Source organism: Peromyscus eremicus, chromosome 4 (genome assembly GCF_949786415.1).
Source record: "Peromyscus eremicus chromosome 4, PerEre_H2_v1, whole genome shotgun sequence".
NCBI lineage: Eukaryota > Metazoa > Chordata > Mammalia > Rodentia > Cricetidae > Peromyscus > Peromyscus eremicus.
The window spans coordinates 31,468,657-31,486,096 of NC_081419.1; the positions used below are offsets into that span (position 1 = coordinate 31,468,657).

Below are 17,440 nucleotides of genomic sequence, written 5' to 3' on the forward strand. Positions count from 1 at the left end.
TACATGCCCAGACTACCTAATAACTAGTTTCTTTAAAACGTGCCAACATTCACAGAAGGAAACTGAACTCTTACAGAAGTTTTAATAAATAGTTGAAACAAAATTGTACAGAGAAGACTATGTACCTGAGCTTTCCAGTCTTGTCCATACTGTGTTGTGTGTGTGTGTGTGTGTGTGTGTGTGTGTGTGTGTGTGTGTGTTTAAATGGAATACTATTTCCTAAACTGGTTTTAGTGAGTCACAGCTCACAATTAGAAAGGATATACATTAAGGATACACACACACACACACACACACACACACACACACACACACATATATATAAATTTTACAGTGACCTCTAGTGCCCTGATGTCTGTATAAGGGTCCCCTCTGAGTGCTCAAATGGTCTACATTTGGTTTGCTCTCTTTGAATAGCTCAGTACAAGAATTATCCAGAAGGCTGGGTGGTGGTGGTGCACACCTTTAATCCCAGCACTCAGAAGGCAGAGGCAGGTGGATCTCTGTGAGTTCAAGGCCAGCCTGGACTACAGAGTAAGTTCCAGGAAAGGCGCAAAGCTGCACAGAGAAACCCTGTCTCAGAAAACCAAAAAAAAAAGAGTTATCCGGAATTGGGAAAAGGATGTCCACATAAGCAATACTAGGCTGACACCAGGTCAGATACTCACATCACTCATATTGATGGCATTAACCTTGGCTTGGATAAACTGAGGCAATTCAGGGTCCATTGTGTACTTATGCTTCATTTTCTCTCCCTCTACCTTGTAGTTCAACTGCAAAGAAAGAAGCATGAAATGTTATGAGCTGACACAGTATGAGCTTGATCAGGCAGCCATGCCTTTAAAAGGGAAGGCTACCATTTGTGTTTTCCATGTACAAGACAAATACATACACCATAATAGGCAGGGAGCTGGGGTAGGTATATTTGTGTCTTCATCCCATCAGGTAGGGTGGTGGGTTCTGTGTTTAAAGTGAACAGAGGTCTCTCTTTCACCCAAGGTAATGAGTTTGAATTTTAATTTCAAGGAGAAATCCCCAAGAGAGTTTAAACCCAAGAGGATGGGTTTCATTTGTTGGAGAGCCCAGGCTGAATCCAAGTCATTGCAGTCATTCACGTGAGAGACAAGGAACTCTGCCTGGTGGCAGATCAAAGACAAGTCCTGGAGCCAACTGGCAACTTAGGACACAGGCTTGGCGGGGGTACAAGATGTGGCGAGGGTACTGGGGGGCGGGGGGTAGATAAAAAGTTACCACCACATTTCTGGCTTGAGCATCTAGGTTCATGCTGATGGGATTTATTCAGCTGGAGCAGACAGTACAGTGAGGACCATTTTCCTAGCTCACTCAAACACATCCAGAAGTGACACCTTCCTCAGTACAGAAGAATCCCCGGCATTTATGAACACTACAGTACAACATATCCTTAAGCACTGCAATAACATAAGAGTGGAGGTTGCCCCGAAGGGATGAAACCCACAGACCATCCACAGGTCCAAGGCAAGTAAGAAAGTCCCCTACTTTCCAACATCGGAGGCTAAAACAAATGTAGTCTTTGTCTTACAGTAAAAGAGTTCTGAAAGTACTAGGTGAAGTGAAGCAATGGGTATTGTAATTAGCCTCTGATTGGGAGAAGAGGGACTTGGTCTCAGAAATGATGGCAACAGACAAACCTCTGACCTCTTCCCCAGAGGCCTCATTTTAAGAGTGCCTCAATGAGTGAGCCGTTATGCAAGAGCACTAGGGCCTTGTGCCATTTCTCTATGCATCTGGTGGAACGACTGCAACTCAGAGCCATCAACAGCTTTTGCAATTCAGACCAAGCTGAAGATGCGAATAGGAACATTCATCTCCTATGTATAATGTGCAGGTCCCATGAACAGCATGGACTTTCTGTGTTGGAAAGACCCCATTTTCCCTGTCTTCAAGTTTAACATTGTTTCCAGAGTAGAATCTGTACCTGAGAACAGTGTACAGGTTAACATAGCTGCCTCCTCACATGCTGAGTGAAGGAGCATAGTGGAGTGGCTTGGCCATGGGGTTTACTCATGGACTTAACCTTTAAAGAGAAACGTCTTACATCACTTAGCTGCTTTGTGTTCTGCTGAGCCAAAACCATGCCCATGGAGTCAGGCACACTTGTGAACTTGATGGTGTCTGGATGTTGTCGGTATTTCCTCTCATTGAGGGCATCACCTGCTTTCTTGGCCTTCTCCACCTCCAGCGAGCCAATGGGAATCCACCCGATGCCCTTGAAGAAGCTGTTATACTCATCTTTGTATACATTCTGCAAAAAGAGGATGCTCACATGAGAAGGCAGCCTCGGGAATAGTCAGCTAAGCTTCTGGGAGCTGCAGTTCTGCCCAAAAGAAATGAAAGCAATTATTTTCCCTGGGCTTGTGTCTAGTCAGCCATTCAGCTTACTCAGGAGCTGGGACTGAGAAGAAGCAGGTCTGCTGGTAGAGTGCATTATATAACACATAGGGGAATCTAGGTCATGCATTTCCACAGATGTGGTGATTTTTTTTTGTCTCTTTTGACAATAAATTGGGCTTTCTTTTTGATTTCACTAAAAACTTTGCAAGTTTGAGTTTCACCCACACTGTCCACCCAGGTTATTTCTGACCTTAGCTGGGTAGAGAGATTTTCACAGACTGCTCAATAACTGAATACCATTTCTTCCCCCGACAGAGGAAGTCTCACAAGTCTTTCAGAGATCTGCAGAAAGAAATGCCCTGAATGCTAAGCAGCTCCCTGTGCGGCTCTATGAATCATGTTGCAAACAGAGCCTCCCCAGTTCACTGGATATGACTCATTACATAGACTTACATGGATGACAGTGTGACCTTGAGTTTAAGAAAAGAAAAAAAAAAAACTTCCCTGAATTCCGAAAGCATTGGGATTGAATTTTGCATCATCCAGCTATTACCACTGAAGCAGGCCCATGAGGGCACCTCTGACTGAGAAGCAAAGTGCTCATGTCGTTAGGAGAACATGGTCCTATCTTCATCCATAAGCTAACAGAGATGATACCAGTGCTTATAACATAAACATGGAAAGTCAGAAAAAAATGTAGCTTTGGAAGTTTTTGAACGGATGTTGCTTATTCTAACATGTATTCTTCAAGTATCTTATTGTGTTTTGAAGCCAAATAAAATGGACTGAAATGATCATTGTTTAAGAGCAAATGTCTTTGGGTCTGTTATGTAACATATACTTACATCACTCTGAATTTGATTAGCATTCCTCGTGTGCTCGAGACTCAGGGCGTCAGGCAGGTATGTATAGTGATGTAATGGTTGTTTGTAGTTGACGTTGGTGGCCACATCCTGGGCCATCTTGGCAGCAGTAATGCTAACCATGTCCCCAGGGGTATGGTAACTGGTTTTGGTGTTCTCATAGTTCTTCTTGTATTCTCTGTCTGACTGCAACTTTGCCACATTCATATAATGGACCAACTTGGGGTCATCCTGGAGGCTTCTGAAACCAACATGTTTTCCCTTTGACTTCTCATAAGCTTCCTTGTATTTATACTGTGGAGACAGAACTTGGTTAGCCAAGGGCCAGGACTGGTAGCATTCGGTACAACAACTCTTCACACACAAAAGTAAACAGAGCATCGTGACTTTCTAGATGAGTGTCCACCAAGCACAACCCACACTTCTTCCAGAATATCACAGCAAAACCCCTTTAAACTCTGCTGCGACTTCAAGGGAGTCCCATGATCAATTTAACAACGCCCCGCCTTTGCTTGTCTTCTACAGATGATTTGTATCCAGACCTGTTTTTGAAATCTACCAGAATATGAACAGACCACCTTCTAAATATAAGACCAATGTCTTTTAGCTTCATGGGGATGTGGCCTTTTCTAGTCCAGTTTGTGATTTCTGATCATGGATGAGAATCACATGATCCTATCAGCAGGGCAAGCAGCTGGGCCTTCACCCGCTCACTCTGTCAGGGGCTCCCTCTGCAAGCTCTGAAGTGACTGCGAATGAATTAAGGAATTCTAACAAAGCCAAGAACTGCTACAGGGTTTTCTCATCAATAAAAACCCAACCCAAAGCAAATCTGCTCAAACCCAACCCAAGACAAATCTGTTTGAGGTCTTTCACTGCTGGGACCATCACTGAGATGCAGATTGAGCTACCCGGTAATAGGTCAGACCCTCAATTTTTGTTGAAGAGAATCCAAATCTACCAAACCCTATAAACACTAAACACTGGCAGTGTAAACAAGAATTCATAAGCAAGGACTTAGCAGGTGAAAGGGTTGCCAAGTAATCACCTGATATATTAGAGAAAGCGTGTGAACATGCTGGTGTGGGTGAAGGGACAGAGTGCCACTTCAGACTTTCAATTAAATCAGGAGTGTATTTCAGAGTGATGTGTACTGTGTGCAAAGCTATGAGGAAGGCGTTCTCAGTCCATCCCTGCAAGGAAAGCTGTAGTGATTTTATCCTGCAAGACATGAATGCCTAAAAATGTGTTTTTAAAGATAAGAACTTTCTCTCTCTCTCTCTCTCTCTCTCTCTCTCTCTCTCTGTGTGTGTGTGTGTGTGTGTGTGTGTGTGTGTGTGTGTATTATCATAGATTGTGGTGGTTTGAAAGAAAATGGCCCCAAAGGGAGTGGCATTATTAGGACGTGTGGCCTTGTTGGAGGAAGTATGTCACTGTGAGGGCGGGTCTTGAGGTCTCTTTTGCTCAAGCTTCCCTCAGTGTGACAGTCAGTCAACTTCCTGTTGCCTGCAAGATGTAACACTCTCAGCTCTAGCACCCATATCTGCCTGCACACCACCATGCTCTCACCATGATGATAATGGACTGAACCTCTGAAATGGTAAGCAAGCCACCCCAATGAAATGTTTTCTTTATAAGATTTGCTGTGGTCATGGTGTTTCTTCACAGCAATAAAAGCCTAAGGCGTAGATGAAATGGCATTAATTCACTGAAATTATTACAGTTATATCCTAAAAGAGGCAGGGGTCCTACTTGTCTTATGGAATATCTCTAGATATGTAACATTCTCCATTCCTTTTAATGCAATTGTAATGCAGGCAGTCATCTGAATTTAACACGTTACTGTCATCCTTTCCATGTTCTCACTGAAAATAAATGCGAGCTGTCAGGGAAATGTGTCTGTGAAGGTAATTTTCATCATGAGTCAGGAGAGAAAGCCACTGTCAGACTTATGCTACTACATGGAGTCATTTAAAAAAAAAATCACAATGTTGAAATGGTGGCAGGTTTTCAAAACACTATTGTGGAGAGTTTGAACGCCATTAATTGTATATGTGTACCCAAGCAAGCATGTATCTGATTTCTTTTGAAAAAGGCAGTCACCTAAAACTTTTACTCACATCACTGGCAATGTTCCTTGATGACTTGGCCGCTGTGATGGGGATCGCATCAGCCAGGACATTGTTGCCTTTGGCTATTAAATCATGCCAGTCCCGTTTGTAACAGACCTGGGATAGAAAAGCAAAAGGGAGTCAGTGCACTATTTACCAGTCGGCTCAGGAATCCCTCAGTGGCTGGCTTCTTCCGTTCTTGCTCATGTGTAAGTTAAGGAAGTAGATCCCTATCACATGTACTCTTCTATGAAGCCACATCAGCAAGGGCCACACTTAGTCTCCAGTACTAAACCACAGGTCTCTCACTTATTATTCACCTAATCTGGCCTTGGCACACACAGAAGAAGGATGTTGAAAAACTAGAGCGGATGCAGGGAGGGATAGTAAAGGCTATAGGAACTGAGGTACATGAGGGCCATTGAGAGAAAATGAAGCTGTCCAGTCTTACAAAGGATGGCCAAGAGGACACGATACAGCCAGCTTTACAAATTTTAAGGCTATTTTTTTAAATGAAATCAATAAATAAGGATTTCATTAATTTTCATTTGTCTTCTGGAGGATTAAAATTCCTCTCCCATATGCCAACTGGAAAGCTAAGCAGAAGTTTTAGGGGAATATGCAATGTCCTCTATGTAAGGAAGAGTACTAACATCCCATGACAGGGTCTTCCCTTGCCAAGAGCCAACTCAAGTCAAGAGCCAACTGTCCTGAGACATGCTCTGTTGGGGACTGAGAGTGGGAAGCTGTTTCAAACAATCATCCAGATGCTTCCCTACTCCAAAGTACTGGAGTATCTTATTGCCACATCAAGTTTTCACATCACATCAGAGACCCATGCTACTTACATCACTTATATTGTAAGCATTGCACTTGGCTTGGAGAAACTCTGGGAGATCAGGATTCAAAGTGTATTTATGCTTTACGTCTTCGCCTTTAGCTTTGTATAAGATCTGCAACACAGAGACACAATAATAAAATGCCTTCCACACCAGGCTGAAGGGAAAGCCATTCACCACACACTTAAAGGAGTTGATCTTAGTAGAAGCCCTCCTCCCGTGGTTTCCCCCGCTCCTTTTGTCTCCCCCTCTTTCCTGTATGGATCTTGCTATGTAGCCTAGGCTAGACTAAATCTTTAGATTCTCAAGGTCTGGGATGAAAGGTGTATGTCACCATATGTGTCCTGGAATAAAACTTTTTGTACCTGTCAAATGTATCCAATAAGGGGTGGGGGGCAAGAAAGGAGGAATTGTAGGAAAGGCATTGGGAGGTGTAGGTTGGTTCTAAACACCTTATATCCATGAATGGATAGTAAATAGAACATTTTTAAATGCATCCAATAAGACAGTCTTTTAATGGCAGTTGAAAAGGAAGATTTTATAAAGGACAGTTTTAAAAAAGTTAGTGCCTGGGTAATAAAAGAAATGCCTAAGCTAAAATTTTAATTTTTTTTTATTTAATGATTTAATTTTATTTTGTGTGTGTACATGTCTTGTTTACATGTATGTTTGTGCACCTCATGCATGGTGCCTGTGGAGGTCAGAAGTGGGCACTGGAGTTACGGATAGTTGTGAAACATCATGTGGGTGCTGGGAACCCAACCAGGGTCTGCTTGCAAGAGCAGTCAGTGCTCTTAAACACTGAGCTGTCTCTCCAGCCCCCATGGTCTTAACAATGAATGCTCAGAATACTAAATTAGAAATGAAAAGACATTGGCATAAGAGTAATCACACTGAGTAGGCATTTACCCCTTAAAGAGCACCCCCAATAACACACACACACACACACACACACACCATCTCTCCCACTGTACACACACACACACACACACACACACACACACACCATCTGTCCCACTGTACACACACACACACACACACACACACACACACACACACCATCTCTCCCACTGTACACACACACACACCATCTCTCCTGCTGTATACACACACACACACACACACACACACACACACACCATCTCTCCCACTGTACACACACACACACCATCTCTCCTGCTGTACACACACACACACACACACACACACCATCTCTCCTGTTGTACACACACACACACACACACACACACACCATCTCTCCTGTTGTACACACACACACACCCACACACACACCATCTCTCCTGCTGTACACACACACACACACACACACACACCATCTCTCCTGTTGTACACACACACACACACACACACACACACACCATCTCTCCTGTTGTACACACACACACACCCACACACACACCATCTCTCCTGCTGTACACACACACACACACACACACCATCTCTCCTGCTGTACACACACACACACACACCCCATCTCTCCTGCTGTACTCACATCGCTGACTTGCTGCGTGTTCTGCCTTGCTTGCACCATCACTGGGGAGTCCACGATGCTGGTGAACTTGAGTGTGTCTGGATGCTGCCTGTATTTCTTTTCGCTCAGGGCATCGCCTGCCTTTTTGACTTTTTCTTGGTCGAGACTGCCGATCGGTATCCAGCCAATGCCCTTCATCCAGGTGTTATAGTCTTCCTTGTAGGCATTCTACAGCGGAAGGGAAGAGGAGTGAGAGCCAGGCCTGAGCTGGGAACTGAGGGGATGCTCCCCTGGGATCCACAGCACTTACGTCACTCTGTATGTGCATCATGTTCTTGGACAGCTCCAGGTCCATGGCATCCGGCAGGTAGGTGTAGTGGTGGAGAGAGTGCTTGTAGTTGGTGTTGCTGATCACATCCTGTGCCTTCTTAGCCGCCACCACATCGAACATATCGTGGGGTGTGTTGTACTTGGTCTTTGTCTTCTCATAGTCTTTTTTATACTCCCGGTCTGACTGTATCTTGGCCACGTTCATGTAATGAACCAGTTTAGGATCATCTTGGAGGCTTTGGAATCCAACCATTTTCCCTTTAGCTTTTTCATAATCTTTTTTGTAATGAATCTATTGGGAATGAAAGTGAGGACATTCTGAAATGCAGCTTGGAGGATACTGAACAGTGAGGTCGTAATCTGAAAGTTTTTGAACTTCCTAGACATGTCTGTATGCCCATAACAAGGGGATTGGTTCCAGGATTCCCCACCCCATGCAGACACAAAGCTCCACCCACACTCAAGTTCCTTATATGAACCATGGTACTTGCCTATAACCTATGCACACTCTCTCATGTACACTTCAAATCATCTCTAGATTACTTATATCTATTAAATTTTAAATGCTATATAAATGGTTTTGTGTCATTTTGAAGATAAGTCTCAAAGTGTTTAGAACAAATGTATTTTAAAAATCTTTTTGGCCCACAATTAGATATCTGTGGATATGAAATCTGAGGATATGAAGGGTCAGCTTCCTATGAGGTATGGTAAAATAAAACATCCCTTAGGATCCACTTGAGTGTCTATAGCTATTTATACCCACCCAAAAGAGGTTGGGGTCCTGTTTGTCATTGATATGAGCCATAATCAGTGACATACTGATATGAACTATGGTTTATATCAGTGACAAACTAGTTCTCCACACTGTTTCTTCCCCCATAGACATTGGTAAACATCATGAAAAGAAAGCATTTCCCATTCTTTACCAACTACACTCTGCAGCCAGACCCCTGGAACAGATGGGGATTTGACAACTGAAGTCTCTTCACTAGACATTTTCTGAGTCCTTGATTATTGCAAAGGAAACCCAGAGCCAGTCATGGTGAATGATATTTGACTCTGAATTATAGAGGGTCACTGGGAAATCTTGGGGAGACTTGCAGAGGATCCTGGGAAACCCAGACCAGAGAGGAGAGAGCTCTGGGAGCTATAAGGCATGGGGTGGCTGGAGGATCTACCCACGAGAAAGGTGGTCAGTGAGAAATTTCAGGAGGCAGGGCTTTTCAGAACAAGGACATCTGGATTTTGTTCTTTTTTTTTTAAAGCTGTATTGAAATTGCATTGGTGTAATGAAAACTTCATTTCAATCAGATATTGTACTTGAATATCCTAGAAAAATAGATGTAATGCATGAAAAGGAAAGAGATAGAAAGAGGAAATCATATAAATTAATAAAAATTAGAGACAAAATTATTCCATCCAGAAGATATTACAACTTGAATTTCTTCTTGGTTTCTTATTAAAGTAATGTGAATTTATGTAGAAATCTGAACACTGATTTGAAGTCTTATTGGTAACTTACGAGTGGAGAGTTATGCCAATTCTGACCTCCAAGAATACTAAGGTCTGTTGACGGTACTTTCTGTACAGAATCGTTTCCAGTCAAGGACACCATACATGGTGACTTCTGGGTATCCCATTAGATCCCATGTTACACACATGACCATGACTGAACTTACATCACTTGCAGCCTGCCTGGCAGCTTTGGCAGCTTTGATGGGAATTGCATCAATTCTCAGGTCATATCCTTTCTTGCTTAAGTCTTTCAAGTCGGCTTTGTACAGATTCTGTAAGAGAAATACCCCCTTGAGTAGGACTGCAAGGCAATGTTAGAGAAGGCTGAGCATGCAGGACAGTGATGTGCGTACCTCACTGATGTTGTAGGCATTCACTTTAGCCTGAATGAACTGCGGCAGGTCTGCTGGCAGGCTGTACTTATGCAGAATTTCCTCCCCCTTGGCTTTGTAAGCAATCTAGGAGAGGAGAAACCATGCACAAAGCAAGTATGGAGAGACAGTTAGCAGCACTGGAGAATAATTCGAGGGTGATGTTAAGAAAGACTCTCTCTGTACTGTCCCTACACGCATCTGCAAAAGTGTATGTACATTCTAGGACACTCATGACATGGCATGGAGTCCTGTCTCATTGTGTGCCCACTGTTGGACAAGATTTCTGAGCATGGACTAGGAATCTCTGGCTTTAGGCAGGGGTACCTGGAAGACTTCAACCCACAGAGGTGATCTGGTGGAAATGCTAATCTGCAGGCACTTCCCTGAGCCAGAGCAGGCTAGCAGGGCAGGACACATCAATAATCTATTTTAGACTTCATGGGAGTCTATGGGGACTTATTGTGATTATATATATTTTCTCCTAGCCCTGACTTAAGATACTATCTCTACCCGACCCAGCAGCTATATTCATTCTTTCTGGTCTTCCTAGAGATACCTTATAATCGCCATTACCTTTCCCTCAGGGAGCCTTCTCTTAGTGGTGGCAGGACAGCTGGTATAGAATATGCAATGCCCTGAAGATATGATTAGGTATGTGTGGCATCACTGGACAGCAGGAGTTTACAGATGCCCACAAGAGGCTCTTCAGATGGTTAAAATGGTTCCAGGTAACCAGCACATTTGAGAGCAGGTACCTTCATGTTAGTAAACAGTCACTAAAACACGACAGGATGGCCACTTACATCACTCCTTTGGGCCTGGTTAATTTTAGACTGCACTGTAATGGGAGCATCTTCAATGGAGGTAAACTTGAGCGTATCTGGATGCTGGCGGTATTTTTTCTTGGAGAATAAAAAAAAAGAGATTAAAAATTACTCTTCACTACAGGCCCTGTATTGAAAAATCCTTGAGATTTACTTTGGAAAGACACAGAGGGGTTTTCTCAGTTTAAAAATACTGGAGTCAGTCCTGATCACCTTGGATGAGGAATAAATACAATACCGAACTGAATGTTTAAAACTGGTGTCGTCATGGGCAGTCCGTGGAGGAGATGCACAGCTCGCTGGAAGCATGCTTGCACTCCTCCAATTCCTTGCTTATGGCATGAAAGAAGGCCTTTCTGTTATGCTGAGCCAGAAACACCACAGAGGTCTCTGGAGGCTTAGCAGAAAAGCAAGCAAGAATATTTGGGTTGTCTTTTTGTTTAAACAGGGTCTTAATGTAACATAGGGCTGGTTTCAAGCTCAGTGACTATCCAAGGATGGTCCTGAACTCCTGACCCTCTTGCTTCTGCCTCCTGAATACTAGAGTGACTTTACATGACCCTAACAACTTTATCAGCAACTGGAGCAAAAGGGGAGTTTTCTGGTTGAGGGATAAATTGCTAATGTAGAGCAACAGCCAAGGATTAGTGGGGCAGAGAACATGTCACTTTGCAGCCTTCTGGCTTCTTATGTATGCACCACTGATGTGCTAAAGAAGGAAGAAGGAGGGGCTTTGGGAAGGTGGCCCAGTGGGGGAACTGAAAACTCTTGCTACTTTTATGCCTGTCTTCTCTACTAATATGCCCAGTCGCCATCCTTGGGGCACACTGTACACTCCACTTTTACATATATTTCAACACTGCTTTTTTTTTTTTTAACACTCTGAACTTCTGAAAACTACCAACATAGGAAGATATTTTCTAAAAGATCTTTGAGAAGGCAAAATCGCTTTCAGCAAAACCAAAGAATAGTGGACAGAAACCAGAATACTTCCAGCTTGAGCGTGGTAGACACGCCTCACTTCACACCACTGTCCTTCACACTCCTTCCTTTCCTTGGTGATGCAGTCACGTGACAACAGTGTAGTTTCAGCTCTTGCTGGAGAAGGGACAGATACTGTGGCCATATTAAGAATCTCGGGATGACCACTGCCTTTTCCCTAAAACTAAGTGGCAATTTGTAAACTACTCCAGAGTCACCAAGACTGTAATCAAGGGCACAATTTTTAAACAAGGACCTTTGACAGCTACATTACTCAGAATTATCCCAAGCTAGAAAGAAGCCCCATATCTACCAACAAGTCAAGAAGCCATTAATATGTGATGTATCCTTGCAAAGGAAGACCATGCAATTAAAAAATAAAGAAAAGGAATGAATTTTAGGCATAGGAAAAAGTATCAAAAGAAACAAAAAAACCCAGATGTCAAAGGAGGTTTTATAACAGGTAAAACCATAGAGACCAGAAGCAGCTCAATAATGGCCCAGGGCTGAAGACAGGCAGGGGTTCTCGAGGAAACTTCATGAAGTATTAGTAGCATTTTAAAATTAATTTTTAAGGTGGGTATTGGGGTTCACGCCTGGAATCCCCATACTCAGAGGCTGAGGCAAGATTACCATCACATGTTCAAGGCCAGCCTGAGTGACAATGAATTCTAGGCCAGTCTGGGTTACAGAGTGAGACCTTGTCTTAAAATAAAAACAAAAGTAGAAAAAACTATCCTGGTAGCAGGATAGTTTTTCTGTTGAAAGGAGGTCAACTTCACATGGTGTGAATAAAGTTGTCCAGCTATATTTGAATGTTTCACACAAGTAGTTTGGAGGCTATAAAGGGATAGGAATATATGTCTGGATTATTTATGCTTTAATTTTTTTTTCAGAAGCAATGACCAGAAAGTGAAGTAGAGAAAGTGCTCCCTGTGGCTTGGCATTTCAACGGGACCTAGTCTTCTCTAGCATGGCGGTGGCCATACCTCATTAAGAATGTCCGAGGCTCGCTTGGCCTTCTCCATCTCCAAGGACCCGAAGGGCACCCAGCCACAGCCCTTCATCCAGCTGTTGTAGTCAGATTTGTATTCCACCTACAACAAGAGAGGGTCACGTTTGTCTTCATTGTTACTATCACACCAGCCGTGGGCATTTTACACAGTGTCGACAGATTTCTGAGCAGGCATGTTGCTCCCTCCGCACACGCACAGTTCTTTGGTGATAGTTTGGAACACTTGGAGTATTGCTTCCTAATCTCCATGTCCTCCGTTCCCCCCTTATGTTTAACTTAATGGAAGTGTGTAGAATTCTGATACTAACCCAGAAAACATTCAATTCCAGGCTCTATTTCAAAGAATAAATGGAACGATTACATTGGGACCATTGGCTGTAGAGGTTTGCGCTCTGGGATGCTAGCTCTTGTGTCTCTGTGGCCAAACAAGGCCTGAATTGATGGTCCCAATGAAGCTGAAGAATCTTGGTCATTTTCTAATAAGGTTTGAGGGTAGTATTTTCAAAGCCTTGGCACACATTGTCCTTCGTGTCCAGTACATCTTAGAAGGGTTTCTGCATCGGCCAACAAAACACTTGGAAACAGTTCTTTTTGTTCATTTGCTTAAGGAGACAGTTATTATGGGGAACTGATACTATGTGGGGACAATTACCCGATGCCGTTAAGACAGCAAGCTCTTCTAGTCACCTGACCACAGATGACACCTGAAATTTAACTCCAGAAACAAACTTAAAATTGTTGTTCTTTAGAATGGATTTTTTTTTTTTTTTGGTTTTTTGAGACAGGGTTTCTCTGTGTAGCTTTGCGCCTTTCCTGGAACTCGCTTTGTAGACCAGGCTGGCCTCGAACTCACAGAGATCCGCCTGCCTCTGCCTCCCGAGTGCTGGGATTAAAGGCGTGCGCCACCACCGCCCTGTTAGAATGGATTTTTTAAAAAACTGGAGTAGAAAAAAAAAATCAAGAAATCAACCTTGCCTCTGAGGAACTTCTAATAGAGTTGTGTTGAAGATATATAGAAAAATTAAATAATTAAGAAATACGATCATGCATACAGTGAAACTGCCATTGGTAGTGAAGGAGAAATAATATATATATATTATATATATATAGTACCCTTATTTATGTACCTAACAATATCAAACTATTACTCTGTATTTTGTATTTCTAATTGAAATTCCTGCCTGGAAACTGTAGGACTGCTTAGAAAACAGAATAAGTTAAAGTTTTACTCAAGTGTGCCGAGTTCATCCTGCTATCAGGTTAAAGCCCCTCCCTCTTGTCTTGGGAAGGCAGACACTGGCATAAACTGCCTTAAGAAATAATTACAGCTGCTATCAAAGATCATATTGCAGATCCTGTTTACCAAGGAAGGAATGCTTAATTTGCTATCTGCAAGCATTTGTGTGTTTCAGTTTCTACCTGCAAATGTTTGTTCCTGCAGACCTGTCTAACTGTGATGGAAATTCCCATTGGTGAGCACGGGACTCAGAGAGCAGCCTTGGATGTCACACTGTTACCTGACCTATAAAAGCTGAACTTTACAAAGCATGAGCTTGGGTTTGTGCCTGGGTGAAATCACACTGAGTTTCCCCTGTCTCTCCGACTGCTTGCTTGGTCCTGTGCTGGTTAATATTTCCATGACAGTAGGGATATAAATTATTCAGTCACTGGAAAAATAGTTTCTCGGAAAACTCAAAGAAAGACTGTCATATGACCTAATGATTTGACTTCTGAGATATATACCCAAAAGAACTGAAATCAGATGTTGAAAGGACAATTGATTACTCATGATCATCTAAAAAATTCACAGTAGCTAAAAGGTGGGGGCAATCCAAGCAATCACCAACAGAAGAATGGATACACAAGTTATGGCATACATTTATAAAGGAATATTACTCAGCTTTAAAAAAGAAAATTCGGACAAAAACTATAACAAGGGTAAACCCTGAGGGCACTATGTTAAGTGAAATAAATCAGTTTCCAGAGACAAGTACTGTATAATTCTACACATGTGAGGTGTTTTCAATAGCAAAACTTAGAGCAGCAGTTGGTTTCTGGGGGTAGAAGAGGAGAGAATGGGGAAGCCGTTGCTTAAGAGGCAGAGCACTTTTGCCTTTGAGACCTCCCACTGGCCCTCAGCATCCATTTAAATACTCAAAACAACTTTGGTTTTACTTCAGTTTAATAGCGGAGGATTCTTGGTTCAGCAACATTGGCAACTTTCCCAGAAGGAAATAGTAACAGCACACACCAGACACTGGTGTCCTGTCCTGAGGACATAGGCTCCTAAGAACCGCAGGGGCTATTTCCCAGTACCTCCGTGCTTCCTCACAGACAGGCAGATGCTGCTTCAGAGAGGACTAGCAACCAGGCTTGGACTAGATCCTGTCCTGGCTCACCTTCCGAAGAGGGGAAGGGAAGGCCGATACTCACGTCACTCTGCAGTGCGTAAGCCTTCTTGGCGAGGTCCACGTTGATACTGTCAGGCGGGTAACTGTAGTTGTGCAAGACGTGTTTGTAGTCCACATCACTGACAAGCGCCTGAGATTTCTTAGCTTGGGTGACTTGGAGCATATCAAGAGGGGCGGTGTAGATCGTTTTTGATTTTTCATAGTTTTTACGGTATTCACGCTGTAAGAAGGGACCGTTTAGTACCACCCATCCTTAATGAATTCTCAGAAAAGCAGAGTAAGTATAACTTAGAGAAACAGATGACAAACATTTGAGTAATTATTTTGCCCAAAATTTGTTCCTATGAATTATTTCATCAAATTCCCCTAGAAAAATCATACGTGGGCAGATCTTCCCAAATTTATTTTACTTTTATCTTCTGATATTTTAGACAGGGTCTTGTTTGTGTGGCTCTGGCTGGTCTGGTACTATCTATGCAGCCCAAGCTGAAAACAACTTATGGCAATCCCCCTGTTTCAGCCTCCCGAGTGCTGGGATTATAAGCACGAGCTACCACGCCAGCTTCCAAAGCTCTTCAGTCAGAGAATGGCTATCGGTAAGCTTAGGGAACTTTATCTGCCTTCTTATATTTTGTGGGTTGTTATTTTCAGGGAATGGGTTTATCAATTATAAAATCCAAGCCCTGAATGATGAATGGAAAACTTGGAGACTCACTGTGGCAAGTGCAGGTTTAAAGCCTGTCCCATGGAGAGGAACTAAAAAGGGAATGCTGTGACAGAAGTTGAGGGGGGCATGATTTGCTGAATTGTTTAGACACTTGTGTTTATGTCCTCGGCAGCTGATACATATCAGTGTTTATAAAAACCTGTCAAAACACACCACAGAAATTGGTGTGCATTTGTGTTTATTGCTGAACTATTCACAATAGCCAGGAAATGCAATCGTCCTAGCTGCCCATCAGTAGACAACAGACACATAAAATGTGGTTCCTCTAGACAACGGAATTTTATGTAGCCATTAATAAAAGTGAAATCAGGACATTTGAAGAAAAGTGGACACAAATGGGAATCGTGATGTGAGACAAGGCTTACCAGAAAGACAAACTCCATGTTTGGACTTCTATGACACCTAAATTTAGACTTGTGTATCTATGTGTGTGAGTGTGTTTATATATGTGTTGGTGTCCAGGTCACAAACTAGAAATGGGTGAGAAAGAGGAAAAGCCCCTAAGATAGATGGGAAACGGAGAGGGTAATGGAATACAGATGATGAGAAAGCAGAGGCAGATGTGGTGATTTGAAAGAAAATGGCCCCCACAGGCCCACAGGGAGTGGCACTATTAGGAGATGTGGCCTTGTTGGAGGAAGTGTGTCACTACACAGTAGGCTTTGAGGTCTCATAAGCTCAAGCCAGTTCATTTCCTGCTGCCTGCCAATCTAGATACAGAACTCTCAGCTCCTTCTCTAGCGCCATGTCAGCCTGCATGCCACCACGAAGGTAATGGACTGAACCTCTGAACTGTAAACCAACCCTAATCAAATGTTTTCTAAGAGTTGTCATGGTCATGGTGTCTCTTCACAGCAATAAAATCCCAACTAAGACACGGAGACTAACCAGAAGAAGGAAGGGAGCAGGTGTGTGTGTGTGTGTGTGTGTGTGTGTGTGTGTGTGTGTGTGTGTCTGTCTGTCTGTCTATCTGTCTGTCTGTGTGTCTGTCTGTCTGCGGGAGTGGGCAGGGGGGCAAACATGAAGGAAGGCAGTGATGAGGTGACTTAAGGAGAACAAGTCTAATGCCATAAGTCATGTGTGTGAAGATGCCATGATGGACATGGCCAAATTGCTTTGTACGCTAACCTAAAAAAAAAAAAAATCAATTTTAAAAGGTTGCCAAAGATGTAAATGACTTTAAGAAAAAGCTTTCTTGCTATATACAGCTTAACATTAGCCTGGACATTGTGTGAGAATGACTCACTTATGATGTCTTTCAGTTACCAATGTCAGCCAATTGATAAGAATTCATTGGTTTATTTTGTGCCTAGCGATCTAATGCTTTCAAGAGCAGGATGAAAAACAAAGACTGCTATAGGTTTCCGGGCATTGTGTAGAGTTGGTTGTAGCTTCTCAACCTGAGAAGGCATACAGAATGGTGGAAAGGCAGTGGCTGTGCATGAGCACTGTGTAATGCTCACAATAATGATAAAGAAAGCACACCCAGATCATTGTGTGCACACATGGTTGAAACAAGCAAATGATACCCACGCCTTCCTTCTTCACCATGGAAACCAGTGTTTGAAAGCTGTGCCAAACA

The 17,440-nt window shown here is 42.9% G+C and overlaps 1 protein-coding gene across 2 annotated transcripts in view; it reads right to left on the minus strand.

Annotated features, from left to right (window-relative positions):
• Positions 1-17,440, minus strand: part of Neb (nebulin) — a 197,974-nt gene that overhangs the window by 145,569 nt on the left and 34,965 nt on the right. For both annotated transcript variants that reach the window (XM_059260462.1, XM_059260461.1), the window contains exons 26-37: positions 15,154-15,351; positions 12,695-12,802; positions 10,704-10,802; positions 9,880-9,984; positions 9,691-9,798; positions 7,989-8,300; positions 7,700-7,906; positions 6,196-6,300; positions 5,357-5,464; positions 3,219-3,530; positions 2,078-2,284; positions 669-773 (exon numbers count right to left, since the gene is read on the minus strand). In XM_059260462.1, the coding sequence (XP_059116445.1) occupies positions 669-773; positions 2,078-2,284; positions 3,219-3,530; positions 5,357-5,464; positions 6,196-6,300; positions 7,700-7,906; positions 7,989-8,300; positions 9,691-9,798; positions 9,880-9,984; positions 10,704-10,802; positions 12,695-12,802; positions 15,154-15,351 (1,974 nt within the window). The remainder of the gene's footprint in view (positions 1-668; positions 774-2,077; positions 2,285-3,218; positions 3,531-5,356; positions 5,465-6,195; positions 6,301-7,699; positions 7,907-7,988; positions 8,301-9,690; positions 9,799-9,879; positions 9,985-10,703; positions 10,803-12,694; positions 12,803-15,153; positions 15,352-17,440) is intronic.